Source organism: Xyrauchen texanus, chromosome 29 (assembly GCF_025860055.1).
Source record: "Xyrauchen texanus isolate HMW12.3.18 chromosome 29, RBS_HiC_50CHRs, whole genome shotgun sequence".
Classification (NCBI taxonomy): Eukaryota; Metazoa; Chordata; class Actinopteri; order Cypriniformes; family Catostomidae; genus Xyrauchen; species Xyrauchen texanus.
In genome coordinates, this window is record NC_068304.1 from 15,218,542 (window position 1) to 15,233,773 (window position 15,232).

At 38.2% G+C, this 15,232-nt stretch overlaps 1 protein-coding gene across 1 annotated transcript in view; it reads right to left on the bottom strand.

Annotated features, from left to right (window-relative positions):
* Positions 1 to 764: 764 nt before the first annotated feature.
* The window catches only part of LOC127623136 (C-Maf-inducing protein-like), a 57,318-nt gene continuing 42,850 nt past the window's right edge, over positions 765 to 15,232 (bottom strand). The window contains exons 11-21 of the mRNA XM_052097405.1: positions 15,062 to 15,127; positions 13,005 to 13,031; positions 11,446 to 11,494; positions 11,210 to 11,317; positions 10,994 to 11,110; positions 7,606 to 7,746; positions 7,289 to 7,336; positions 6,573 to 6,719; positions 4,857 to 4,962; positions 3,962 to 4,032; positions 765 to 3,727 (exon numbers count right to left, since the gene is read on the bottom strand). Coding sequence (XP_051953365.1) covers positions 3,674 to 3,727; positions 3,962 to 4,032; positions 4,857 to 4,962; positions 6,573 to 6,719; positions 7,289 to 7,336; positions 7,606 to 7,746; positions 10,994 to 11,110; positions 11,210 to 11,317; positions 11,446 to 11,494; positions 13,005 to 13,031; positions 15,062 to 15,127 — 934 coding nt within the window. The 3' untranslated portion in view covers positions 765 to 3,673. The remainder of the gene's footprint in view (positions 3,728 to 3,961; positions 4,033 to 4,856; positions 4,963 to 6,572; positions 6,720 to 7,288; positions 7,337 to 7,605; positions 7,747 to 10,993; positions 11,111 to 11,209; positions 11,318 to 11,445; positions 11,495 to 13,004; positions 13,032 to 15,061; positions 15,128 to 15,232) is intronic.

The following is a 15,232-nucleotide window of genomic DNA, read 5'->3' on the forward strand; positions in this document are numbered from 1 at the left end:
CATGATTTTTGTCTGATAGAATCACTTACTAACTTTTTCTGTGTACAGCCAATTCTACAACTTTGTTGCCATTACACCCTAAAATGACTATTTAAAACTTTTTACAGCTCAAATAATACATAAGTTTTAACAGAATAATTAATGCAAGTGCTTTTATTAAATTCTAAGCTTCACATTTCTGCCTTTTAAACCCTCCAAAAATTGGCCCCATTCACTTCCATTGTAAGTGCCTCATTGTAACCTTTATTTATGCTTTTTGTATTAAGAAACAGAGGGATGATTCAAAATAATTTGTTTTGGTAATCTACATTATGCCATAAATGCTGTCGATTGAACTTAACTTGTATTGATCCCGGAACATTCCTTTAAATCATAAACTGTTGATGATGACTGGGTTTTAGACAAAACTCTTCATATTTGGATATATATCATCTTCTGACAGAGATTGAGGTCTAGTGGGAGATAGGATCTAGCATTCTTGGCATTGTCGGTCAGGATGGATGATTTAACAATGTGCTTAAATGTTTGGATTCACGTAAAAGAGATTGGCAGAATACCATTACCAATACCAGTGCTACTATAGATGCCATTACTTGTTTTAAATGGGACTGTCATTGTTATTAGTTATGAAACAGTAGTTTTCACTATACTGTAAAATTATAGTTAAAAAATAACATTACAAAGGCAAATGTTTAGATAAAATATCAATACCAATAATAATCATTAAAAAAAACAAAACCTTTGCAAGCTTTCTATTTGAAACATATTCACAGACAGTTTATTTTGATTGAAACTGGTTCACATATTAGGCTTATTTTCCTGTTGAAGTTTGTGTGTTCTCATTACATCAGCCATAGAGCAACAGTAACCCAGCTGTAGATAGGAGCAGATAAACACAAAAGAAACTCCAGGAGTCATGGGAAATGCAGGTCTTTTCTTTTTATGTACACGGCTGTGCCACTGGGGCTGTAGGAACCCCACCCAAATCATATTAAGACTCAATCTCAATTCAACATTGCAGAAAGCACTTTCAAAAAATGGAGGATCAAAAAGAAGATGTAGGTAAGAAAACATTGGAAACAGAAATAGCACAGTGAACTCCATAATAACAAATAATAAGAGGTGTGGAGGAAACAGTTTCCCAAGTTACTGAAGTAAAAACACAATTTCCACTAAAATAAATAGATTCGCCATTGTCTCGGTGTTCTTGAATCAAGACAAAAAGATGGCATTTTTTGAAATCTTTTAGGCAAAATGAGTATTGGGGGAACCCATTCCCCTAAATTCCTTCTCCCGCAGAGAAAAATGGTCTGCTGTTAAAAGCAGCAACTGAAGACCATTAAACAAGTATGACTTTCTTGTTACCACTGCTTGAGTTTCACTAGCGTACAAAATGCCAGTTTCCAGTCCACTCACAAATGTAGAACATACACGCATGAATTCTGTCCATCTCTCACATTTAGAAACATGTACTGATCCACATGGTAAGTGGTTGAAGAAGTTTAAGTGTAGGGCTGGTTTTAGAACTAGTGATTTTACCCTTTATATTTAAATCTCCATGATAAAATTACAAAATGCAACATCTGCAGATGCAACATGCAAAAAGAGGCAAAAAAAGAATCTAATAAAATAAGACAACAAAAATGGATTGACCTTCTCAAAATGTCAAACAATAAAAATAATTAAAAGAAACAACCACTGAACACAATGACAGTGCATTTGGCCTGTGGGAGGGAGTGAACGAAAATAGGCAACCATATGCACTCATCTAAAAAAAATGAAGGCAACCAAAGTCTCCCAAAAACATGAGAGAAAGAGAAACAGAAATATCAAACAGAGAGTGGAAGGAAATTATATACTTGTATGTACATTATACAGTATGCAACTATGCAAGGTTCAGACTAAAGATGGCAGAACGCAAGTTGGTGCCAATGCCATTTATGGAACCCAGTCCTGAACTCCCCCTGGACGGCATCTATTTCTGTGTGAAATTTTAAGCACACATAAGCTGGGCCAATCAAAAACTGCCTAGTTTAAGACCGGCCACACGGACGGGGCAGCAACTCGGTACACAGTCCATCTTTCTCTAGTTTTAAATAGGAGTCGAAACAGACCCTCCTTTGTAAACATGAATCAGAATAAGAATTTCTAAAGAAAACCACTTAAGTTATGATTGCAACTTAAATTGACCGTTTTATGTCTCACTATTTTTCATGAGATATGAGATATTGTTTCTATAGTATTAGTTCTCTACTAATCAAGAGACTGTCAGTAACTTATTTAAGTGATGAAAAACTATATGTTTTCAGAGAGATTTATCACAAAAGTGAGAAAATAAAATATAAAAAAAAGGTTAAACTGCATAAGCCATAACGAACATAGCAGAAATCTTGGCTTAATAGTTCATTTTCTATAAATATACAGAACATTTTCTTAACTGTTATGGCAGGACACTCGTGGTGACTCCTATTGACCTCTAGGCAACCACAGCAAGTTTACAGGTTAAAGCCTATTCATCAGTTTAAAAGTCAAAATGTATATCTATGTACAACTATGCTGACTTTCCTCAGAGTTGCTAGGTGATGCAATCTTTACAGAAAATGTTTTTAGGCACCATTTTGGTTTAGTTGACAAAAGTACTTGATAAAAGAAAAGAAAAAAAAGACCAGAGAAACCAAATAAATGGGGCTCATAAATACAAAGTAGTCCCAGACTACTTCCTGAACAACCATGCTCTTAAATATGGGTGTAAAATACAAATTAAACTGTACAATGTGGCTGAAAAAAGAGAGAAAAAATGAAAAAGACAAACACAAATAATAGTTTTTCTGTTTTGCTGTAGAGCAAACACCTGAAATGTCTGCTTTAAAAACATCAAAAGGGGATACAGAGGTTTTTTTTTCATCCTATACAAACACATATGAAAGCAGTGTATAGAAAATATGCTTAAAGATTCAAGTTGTTAAAAATTATTTTCAGAGCGACAGAAATAGAGATGAATGGGTCAAGAAGTGAGCATTTTTAGATACATTTTACATCAGAAATTTCTGTGTGGAAGCAAAATGAATGAACTGAAACAACCAAGAGCATGTAACAAGGACATTTTGGCTTTCCACACAGGAGGTGATCTCAAAACTGTACTGGAATGTGGCTCTGAATATTCAGGCCTTCACCAGACGCTGGTACCACAGGGGAAATGGCTCCAGATAGTTCAAGGAGAAGGACAAACCAAAGTTGACTTCTGGGGAAAAAAGGACAAAGGGATGCAATCCTTAGATTTAGGGGACATTGATTTAAGGAAGCCAGATACGACTGACACACAGGTAATAACAAGGGCGACTGTTGCTTCGAGGGGTCTGAGATTAAAGGCAAGAACAAACAAACAGTTGAAAGCGAAAAAGTCCCCTTCATTATGTCATTAGAAACAAGGCTCCTGTGCTGATAATGTCACACAAGACATATTCTTGCATTTGATGCCACTACCAAGAGCGACTTTCTATTTGGATGACACACGTTTATGATATTATGAGGAGATGAGGTCCTTGGGTTTGAATGATGTTCCTATAAATGCTGTCCTCGTTTCTCCATGTTTGTGATTATGTTGTGTTCTGATGATGGGTCTGTGACTTTCTGCGTTTAGAAATCTCCACTAGAATTATGATGTTGAACAAGTTCACCATGCCTCTGTGTAGCGAACGTCCACTTCCTTCAGGTTGGGTAGTTTAGCCTGTGGGTGGGGTGAAAAAGACATTTAGATATCATTAGGATATTAGAAGACATTAGGAATGATGTTGATTCAGTAACATGTCCTAATTCACATTGTGCATAAAGACAGTAAAAACCTAATTTATACTGCTCTTAAACTTTGTTTAGTAGAAACTACAGTACACAAAGACTGAGAAAGACAAGTTATGTTTCAATATTACAGTCTGAGGGTCTGCTTGAGTCACAACCCTCTTACCTTCAGGTCCTCATAGGTGTCCGCGGTGAGTTTAGTACTGTTCATATTCAGACTACACAGGCTTTTCATAGCTGCATTAAAAAAATACAAATAATTAATTGTAAAAAAATATTTGAAATGAATTTGTCCAACATATACCTAGGGCGTGCATGGAGTTCTCTGTAAAATTAAAATTCACAATTATTAAGGACTTCTTAGTACAAGATAATAAACAAAATGTTATGCAATTTTTAGGAATGCTATAGGGCAATGCTTTTAAACAGATCAGAATAAATGAAAGCAAAGTCCCTTTCAAGGCAAGTCAGTCTACTTGGTTGCTGTATTTGAAGCACTCCTGGGCAGTTATTTTCTATGGATTTAAGCAGCATAAAAGTACAGCTCCTCTCTACTTGAATGGGGAAAGACCAAAATCTCTGGTTGGACAAGATTATGATCATAGAACATATCTGAAATCATCAGTAAAATCTGAACAACAAATGTTTAATAAATTGTTCCAGTTTAGCTCCGATCACACAATTTGTTTTTTATATTTTTCGGGCTGCTATGCATTCTCATGTTAACTGACAGGTGATGTCTTTATCTACAAGGTTATTGGCTATTTTACCTGTAAAGTGGGACTTCCTTTTCTACACCCTCCATATTGGGCATTTTAATTTCTCCCATTCATTTTCAATTGGTCTGTCTAAATAGTGATAAAGCTGCCTGGATGTAAACAATATTTAAGATTTGGATGGAGGGGCTAATGTAAAAGTTTAAGTTTGAAATTTAAAAACCCATACTGATCAACCAATTGAATTCAAACTGAATATTGGGGGGTATCTCCCACAATTTCTAGGGTGTAAACAGCCCTGTATAACCCAGATTAGAGTAGGAAAAATGTTTATTGTGCTCTTACAGCTGAGGGAGAGCAAGCCTGCATCCGTAACTGGAGTCTCACACAAGTTCAGAACCTGCAGACAGGCAAGGTGCTCCGACAGCAAGCGCAGTCCAGCATCTCCAAACTGAGAAAAGAGATAACGAAAACCAAGTCAATAATAATAAGAAAAAGATAAATAAATTGAGCAGAACATTTGATTGATAGTGATAACACATGATGTAACTTTTCACTTAATTCAAAATCCAGTGACAATTACCTGACAACTAAACACAAACGTATCAAAGATAGAGCTTATTTTTAATTTTGAGATTGATTATGTTATGACTTTGCACATTGATTATCAGAGACGTCTCATAGCAACCAAACTGATATACGACGCTGCAATGCTATCGTTACAATAATCAAACAAAGTGTGTGTAATTAACCGTGCTTTGAACACCTGTCTCTGCAAAACATTTGCTAAACACATTTTATTATCATGTAATGTAAGAACTTTGACTTGTTAATGGATATTATTTCATTTAAATGTGAATGATTGTCACTGACTAAACCTCCTGCCCTGCATGACGTAACGCACACCTGCATCTCGACGAAATAAATGAAGATTTCCGCTCGAGTTATCAAGTTAGATATGTGATATAAAGTGTGAATCTGTTGCACTTTCCTCAGTTGAAAGGTGGAAATTCACTCTCCGAGTTGAATGGAACGCTTCATGAATCACAGCAACAACAAAACAGAGCATCATTTTGGAACGATGGAAACACACACACACACACACACACACACACACACACACACTCACACACACACCAGGCGCGTGTGGCAGTGTACAGCAGATGAGTGTTTCAAACAGCTAGACAGAGCAGGAACACAATGCAGCATCTTCGAAACTGAACTTCAGCTTAACACGCATATTAAAACGCAATGGTTACGGCATCTCCTGTTATTTGAAAATAGACGGTTCAGACAGTCACTAAAAAACTGGTGCGCACTTCCTAAGATTACTACGATAACCTGAAGGAAGAACAGACAGATGTGTGTTGTGCACATTCTTTCAGAGTTGGGCAGCAAATCTTCACATAATGACAAAATATGATACATTATATTTTGAATCTTTTGTACATTTTGTAAGATACTACTTTATAACAGCCTATATTAATAAATAGACGATACACTAGAACAAGACGCAATGCAGCAGCCATAGACGTTTGTCAGAAATGTTATTATATATGCAGTTATGAACATGTAATTGCCCCTTGAGTACTTGATGAGTACTCGAGTAATTAGTCAAGAGTACTCGAGTAGCCAAAATGACCATCCCTACTTAAAAAGCTTGATGCAAATATACTGCTTATATATTTTAAGTAAATTCAACTTATAGTCATTATATGTCAGCTACAAAACCTTTGTTAGATATACACAAACGTATCAGTTCATTCAACTTTATTTACTTACAAATGTCGGTCACACGAATAAGAATTAGCAACTAATTGCAAGTCGTTTCAAATTAACATTTATGCCACTGTTTCTACTTAATTTACTTTGCTTTTAAGAAAATAATAACTGAGGTCAAGCACTAAACTTGATTCCCCTAAGAAGTACACATATAACTGCACTTCAGCAATGCACATTTACGTGCACAAGCAAAAATGCCACCATATAGAACTATGGGGATTGTGTAATAGGCATAAGGAGAGAGAGAGAGAGAGAGAGAGAGAGAGAGAGAGCTGAGACCTGGGTGGACCACAGGTTGAGCTGTTTGAGGGATGGTAGCTTGATGAGCTGTTCGGCACAGGCACTGGTGACGTTGGTGAACGCCAAGCTGAGGTTCTCCAGGTTGCCGAAGGATCCTGAGCTCAGCAGACGAGCCAGGTCAGCATCCTAGAAAGAAAAATACAAGTGTTGAAGAAAAAGGCTTGTGGTACATTTCACTCCCCAAGATACACACTCAGGTAGCTTATTGCATGCGCTGCTGATTCCTTGATTCTTATTGGTCAGTCGTTGCATTCTGCAGTCAAATATTTTTGTATAACACAGACAACAGGTTTCCTACATAGCTGTGGTAGTTACATGTCTCTCTAATCACTCTGCAGTTCCTTTTTTATACTTAGTAAAATAATAACAACTCAAATTAACATTTCATGTCCATTTATTTATTTATTAAGCAAGTAGCAGTGTAATCAGCAGGATATTGTCGCAAAATAAAACTCTTCAGGATGACAATCCTGATCATCCTGTCTAGGTTTATTTTGCAATAATGACTGGTTTGATGTCAATTATCCTTTACTTTTTAAAAAGATGCTAGCTGAGGTAATATGAGAAAAATACGTGGACCTGACTCCCCAAATTAAATACGCAATAAAACATTCTCTTAGAGTAGAATGCTTAGGGGGAGGAAGACTAAAGAGCACATATATAGATAGTAATTCTTTGCACAAACACACACTCACTGTAGATTTTGAGGGCAGAGTGAGTCGAGTTGGTCCTCCTTTTCTTTGCTAGAGAAAGAAAGAGAGAAAGAAAGAGCTGTTCAAACACCAGGTGGCGCTTGAGAGTGCATTCAGCGCTGTCTACATAGGAAGGCTGTAAATGGGTCACTTGTGTATTTCTGTGACAATTGGGGCACTGCGTTAAACCAACAGGCAGAGCTTGCACTCTGACGACACAGCTATGACTGCGAAATGACTAGCAATCATATTACCCAAGTCTAGGCATTGCAATAAAAAAGTCTTGGGTGTTGATTTGTGAAACAGGTTTGTGCACTCACCAGTTCTTTAAGCTCCCTCTGTCTGTCGCACAGCTGCTCGTACATACGCAAGCCCACCTGGGTGCTCTCCAGAGTGGAGATGATCTGTAGCTGAGTGTCCTTGTTCTCTATGATGTTATATTCCAGCATCAAGCACAGGATCTGTTCAGAACACACACAAACACAGGGATGACTGCTACATCAAGATACGCATTGCACTACGGTACAGAGTGCATTAGTGGTAAGAGCACACACTCTCCACAAAGAATATCTGTTCAAAAACCTAGTTAGCTGTATATTCAGTGGGTCTTTACAAAATGGGTAACTAGGATGATGTAAAGATATTGTTCCAAAAATGTATTACATTTTAATATTAATAATAATAATAACTTTGAATAGAAGCACACTGAAATACATAATTCAACTAAATGCAAAATAAATACTCCACCTCTGGCACCTGACCCACGTACATGCAATCAAACACTTTTTTTTTTTTTTTACCTTACGCAGTGCTCAGTACAGTATCACATGTCGTTGACGCAGCCATTTTATTTTACATCACTGTGTTGATGCAAAGGCTTCACTAGCGTGACATTACTAGCCAGTCTTTAATTTATTTTATGCTGAACATGAGCAGGCCAAAATCAAAAAGTACCATTTATTCGTCCAACCCTGCTGCACACAGCAGAGATGAGCAGAAAAGATTGTGAAGGCGATGCATGCAAACAGCGTAGTAGAATCAGTACTGATAGTTCTTGCCCAGCAAAGAAAAAGCAGAAATCTGGAGTAAGGCCATATAAAGATGATTTTTTGAAGTTTGGGTTCATCAAATGTTCCAACGCAGGCCATGCTGCAATACCAAGGTGTGTAGTATGCGGGGAAAAGTTGGCAAATGAAAGTTTGAAACCAGCAAAGTTGGAAAAGACATTTAAGTACACGTCATGCCAATCTGGTGGACAAACCATTATCTTTTTTTTCAGAGGAAGGCTCAAGAAATTCAGTCATCAGCTCAGGTACTCACAAACTGCACCTGGTATCCTATAAAGTTTCATATCGTGTTGCCCAAGAAAAAGCACCCCACACAATTGCAGAGAGATTAATACTTCGGCACTAGACATAGTTAATACAGTTCTAAGTGAAAAGGCATCTGAAAAGCTAAAACTAATACCTCTTAGTGACAATACTGTGTCACGTCGTATTGGGGATATTGCCCAAAATTTGGAAGAACAGCTCATAGCGAGACTGAAGTCAGCAAAGAATTTTGCTATTCAGCTGGACGAGAGCACCGACATTGCATCAAGCGCTACATTACTGATTTATGTTCGGTACATTTGGCAAGGTGAATTTGTTGAAGATTTTCTGTGCTGCCTAACATTGCCTTCCAGCACGTCCGGGGCACATATTTTTAAGAGTTAAATGCTTACATGACAAAATGCGGTCTGGAATGGGCCAATTGCAAAGGCAACACCAGCGACGGGGCGGCCAAGATCACTGGCAAAAATAGCAGAGTTGTCAGGAGGATTAAGGATGCAGCAGGACAGATCATTGTTTGGAATCATTGTTTTATTCATCGTGAAGCTTTGGCACCAAAAGGAATCCCACCTGAGCTTGAAGTGGTGATGAGAGATATTGTTAAAGTTGTGAACTTCATTAAAGGTAGTGCTCTTAATAGCCAACATTTCGAGGATATATGTACTGAATTGGGAGCCGAGCACACACATTTACTCTTTCATACAGATGTGAGATGGCTGTCAAAGGGCAGGGTGGTCAGCCAAGTGTACGAATTGAGAGATGAAATACATGCATTCCTAACAGAGAAACCGCCCCCTCTCGTAGGCTCATTCAGTGATGAGAAATGGCTTTTAACCTCTTATTTTGCTGACATATTTTCTGTTCTAAATGAACTGAATCTAAAATTACAAGGAAGGGAAAAGAATATTTTCAGACATTGCGAACAAATTCAGGCTTTCCAGAAGTCACATGAACTTTGGAAGCTGCGACTCAAAACTACTATATGTTCCCGACAACGATGAAACATGTTGAAGAAAATGTTGTGTCAAAGAAATCAGTCGTTGCCCTGAAGCACCTCATTCAGTCACATCTGGATGCACTGATGGGGAATTTCTCTCGCTACTTTCCCCAAGAGAAGATTAATGAATTAAAAGACAAACGGTGGGTGAAAAATCCCTTTGACTTTGAAACCACAGATTCAATCGCTGAACTGAATTTAACTCCTAAAGAATCAGAAATGCTCCAACTAACCTGTGACAGCACACTGAGAACTCGACACAAAACAGAAAAATTGTCTTCGTTCTGGATTGGCCTCTCCTCAGAGTATCCCATGCTTAGCATAGCAAGCATTTCATTGCTACTGCCCTTCACAACTACCTATATGTGTGAAGCTGGATTCTCAGATTTAACCAAAATGAAGACCAAACAGCGAAACAAACTGAATGCTTCTGACATGCGTGTTGCCCTGTCGTCTTGCGAATCAGCTTGGGACCAGATTATGCAGAATAAGCAGGCCCACCCTTCTCATTAAGTTAGTTATATATATATATGTGTGTGTGTGTGTGTGTGTATATATATATATATATATATATATATATATATATATATATATATATACTGCATATTAGAATACTTATTGCTTGATTTGATTGCATGCAACATTTTAAATGGTGTTTGTTTATATGGGTCGCGTCAATAAAAAAATAAAAAAGGGTCACTCTTAAAAAAGTTTGAAAACCACTGGTCTACATAGACAGCTAACTTCAAAGGAAGCATCCTAACAGCACAAGAGACTGGACTAACACTTACTGTTGATTCCTAATGTCTGATGATAGCATGTTGCAAAGCTAATGACTTTTATGTGCCGTATAGAGGCAGGTTTTCCTAAAATAGTTGATACTACAATAATAGCCCAGAAGGGGTGCATTAATGCAAGGGCTTACATAGGCTGAAACCAAGGAGCTCACAATTTCCAGGTGGGCAATTCGTGGCATCAGCCACCCCATGCACTCTTGCCGCAGGTGATGCTAATATAAACACAAAGACGATGTGCAATATTTAAGGCCGTCCGTGTAGCACATGTTCATAGAATAACACTCCCCACATGCACAAGTCTACACAAGTTACGTAAAGCCAGCCAATCAGATTGGAACTACAGAATTTCAGCCACCCCTTGCCATTTCTGTGTGCAATATGCATTAGACGGTCAGTGAATACACACTATGAACATGCCCTCGAAAGCTGAATCTACCATAAACAAGGCATCTTTGAAAGAAGGATAATTTTGCTGCCTATTGTTTAGAAATGCCTTGAGTCAAAGTGTGCCTTTGATGCATAAAAAAGTAGCCTAAGAGGACAGTTCACTTGATTTTTTTGAGCAACAGTCAGTCATTTGTACCTCCACCATTGTCTGGTTCCCCCGCAGGGCCAAAAGCATGCAGGGTCCCAGTTTATTTTCGGCCAGGGACAAAAGAAATTTCTTCGTCTTGTAGCAGGAGCCCATGAGGATGTGGACCTGTGAGAAACGAAAGCCATCAGATGATAAAAGTAGCTACAGTGGCAGGACAAAAGACAGTTAACGAAGATATCTCTTATTTCATATGAACTTTCATACCATGCTAGCAAACAGCTCTCCATCATCGTCGCAAGCTACGCCTCCTGGACTGTAGAGCTGGAACCACCCATCTTTTCCTGAACGCACACTGAGCAAACAGGAGTGGACCTGTGAGAGAAACACACACATTCAAACCATTGTTTACTAAGCCTTCAGTAGCAATGTTAAGTAAGCATTTTATTTAAGATGTTAATCGAACAACACCCTTGCTGCAAACAACAGCTTGCATGTCTCACCTCTTGTCTGGGGTCCTCTGCAAACCTCTGAATGACATATTTGAATTCTCTGTTAAAATAAATAAAACACAACACAACAGGTCTGTTAGATGACACTAAACACATCAGCTTAAACTAACACTATTTAAGTTTCATAATTCAAGACACTCACATCTTTCAGAACTTAAAGTTCATCAAATGTTCAAGGTTCAAAACAAGTCAGGTTCTATCAACTACTATGCTGCTGCTGCAGAGTACCACACAAGACAATTTTTCATTCCCCAGCTAGTAAAAACAAGCATATATCACATAAGCCACTTTTCCACCATCGGGCCGAATGGTTCTGAGCATGACATGATTTTTTTACCGTACTCAGCCTGGATTTCTTGGCACAGTTAGCTAACCATACTCAACTGTTCTCAACCATGCTGGTGGAATGGTTTAGTACATGGCAACTCATTTAGTGTATCTTCATGATTTTATTATGATGGCTTTTTCATCAGGGAAGTAGATTACAAGCACATTTAAACTCATATACTATTTTCATATAATACTTATATAATATTTTGTCAATAAATATTCTTTTTTATTAGTCTGGGAACTTTGTAACTTTCTGCAGGTTCATGTCCAGTGGCAAACACAAGCCAAGTGGTCCGTGTCATTGCTGTATTGTAGCAGAATAAAACCAGAGAAAAAAGCAGTCCTAAAAAACAGAATATGCTATCATACCCCATAGCGTACCGCACTCACTCTATGTTTACCTCACATGGTGTTGTCAAAAGGTGGATCTGTTACATACCACAGTGGAAAAACTAACCTTAACTGTGCCAGCTGGCCAGGATCAGCATGGATCGGTACGGTTTTGCGATGAGGACTGTTCGACCCGATGGTGGAAAAGTGGCCAAATTAATGTTCATTGGAAGTCTATGGGGCATGATGACTGGAGGGATTGTTGTATTTTTGTTAAAATGTAGCAATTAAAATAATTACTTAATTAAAAAAATGGGTTATTTGATCTGTAAAATAGTCAAAAATACCTTTTTAGCAGTGCAATCACTGACGTTGGTAGATTGAACTACTGGTTATGTGTTACCGTCCTAATTTCTCTATTTGAATAGTCCCTTTCTGGTCTCCTTATGCTTATAATATCTGTCTGGCTTTACATGGTCATGACCCGAGTTGAAAGATTAGATAGCACTTTGCAGACAAGACTAGCAATCGATTCTACCACATTAGTCTCTTGATAATACATATGAATTGTTGCACTGTGGCTACACTAGCGAAACTGTGTATTTTGCTTTGCCTGATCTTGTGTATCTCTATTACAAGTGCCTTACTTCAACTGCTATTTTTGCTTTATTTAAAAAACTGAGGGATGATTAAAATGTGGTATGGACACTATGCCACAAATGCTGTCGATAGAGACTAACTTGTGTTAAACCCAAAACATTCCTTTAACACTTACTGAAACTCAGGCAAATCAGATTGTTGGTCACTGATGATTTATATAAAGCCTTTTATAGTGTCTCTAATGTTCTGTACGTCCTGTATACAGTAGGGGCATTACTGATGTCACTTACTTTGTGAATTTGGCATGTGCAAGGGCCCTGGAGAGGAGAGAACAAACAGAGAAAACATGTTTGAATCAGGCACATGCAAAATAGAGTGCCGTCATTCCACAATAATTACATAAGTTGCTTTCTGAGCTTGTAGACGTTCTTGCCTTGACACGCATGGTGTTACAATTTCAACTCATCACAAGTGTTTCGTGTGTGTCTGTGAGGACTTCATAAAGTGTTTTGCATGTGTTTCATGAGTGCTCTGGGATGTGTCTGGCTGTTGTTAACTTTTTCTAATGAAGGCTGGAAGCTTGGCATGGCATACGAACACAGGTGAGCCCCCACCTGTGACAACCGCAGGGCTCTGTAATAGAGCTGTAATGATTTACATTTACATTTACATTTATGCATTTGGCAGACGCTTTTATCCAAAGCGACTTACAGTGCAATTATTACAGGGACAATCCCCCCAGAACAACCTGGAGTTAAGTGCCTTGCTCAAGGGCACAATGGTGGTGGCCATGGGGTTCGAACCAAGGATCTTCTGATTAACAGCCCTGTGCTTTAGCCACTACGCCACCACCACTCCATGATACCTAATGATGCAGCCCGTCCTGCAGGGCCAATTACAGGAGCCACAGAGGACCTCTGCCAATACCCACAATCCCACAGCAGATCCCTGTTGTGGCTTGCCCACGTCAGTGCACTCCCCTACATACCACCCCTCCTGAGACCAACCCACCTCACGTACACAAAGATCCTGATCAGAGTCTTTCTCCATGTTACAAAGGGGAACACAGAGAACGAAAGAAGAGAAAATGAAGTAGGCAGAGAATAATGGCATAATGGCCAAAAAAGTGTTTTCTGCAGTGCTGGATGCTAGACTGTGTCTTAGCATGCACCTCGACTTATATAAATCAGCAAATTTTGGCCTCAATGATTACCATTTTTTATTGTTAATTGTATTATTTTGTACTGGTGTTGTCATGTTTGTTCTCTTTAAGTAATATCATGTGATGATAACTCAAAGAGCACTAACAGAGTGATTGTCCTCATCGTGTTTTGTCTGTGGAATGTTCAAGTTGAAAATTTTGATTTGCTATATGCATGACCCAAGTTGTTGTCTTTTTATTCAGCAGAGGTCCTCATTTTTAAATATCAATTGCAGAAACATCTTCTAATTTACACAAGCATTATTCTAAGTGCAAAAGGCAACCAAACTACAATACTGCCATGATGCAAGGGGCTAATAAAATAAATGCATTTAAAGGAATAGTTCACCCAAAAATGAAAATTCTCATCATTTACTCACCCTTATGCCATCCCAGATGTGTATGACTTTCATTCATCTGCTGAACAAAATTTTTTATTTTTAAGCATATTTCTCAGCTCTTTAGGTCCAAACAATGCAAGTGAATGGGTGCCAAAATTTTGAAGCTCCAAAAATCACAGTAGTCATCATTAAAGTAATCCATTACATTGGAGTCCAGCGTTTAAACTATAATTTCTCCAACCTTTTCAGTCAATCTCCACTTTAACTTTCACATTCTTCTTTTTGTATTTTTGGTGATTCACATACATGCATATCACCCCCTACTGGTCAGGGGGAAGAAATTCTATCCAAAAAAAAAAAAAAAAAACTTCAATACTACTCTGTTTCTCACCCACACCTATCATATTGCTTCTGAAGATATGGATTAAAACACTGGAGTCCTATGGATATATTTTATGATGGCTACATGTGCTTTTTGGATTAGAATTTTGGCACTCATTCGCTTGCATTTTATGGACTACAGAGCTGAAATATGTTTCTAAAAATCATAATTTGTGATGTGCAGAAAAAAGAAAGTCATGCACATCTGGGGTTGTTTTACTGTATCCCTTTAATATTAATCTCTCCTATCCCTCTCAAGCAAATGATTATCCTGCTGCTGAATAATGTGACCAGTGCCTAAGGTATGTCTATTATAAAAAGTTGATATTCTAAACATTTGCTGACGCACAGCAACTGATACCAAAGAAAGCCATTGTGGTAGAAGATAGGCAGAACATGATGAGAAGGGGGTAGCCACTCTTACTCTTTTGGGAAGGGGATGGGTTGAAGCAGGCTGGCCAGTGCTGGTCTCCAGTCATCATAGTCTGATCTGCAGAGAGAAAAAGAAGAAAAAGAAGGCTGCTGCTTAATGTGAAAGCTGAAAACTGCCAGGCCCAGTTGTGATCTGCAAACAGATGGCTAACAATAGGATCAG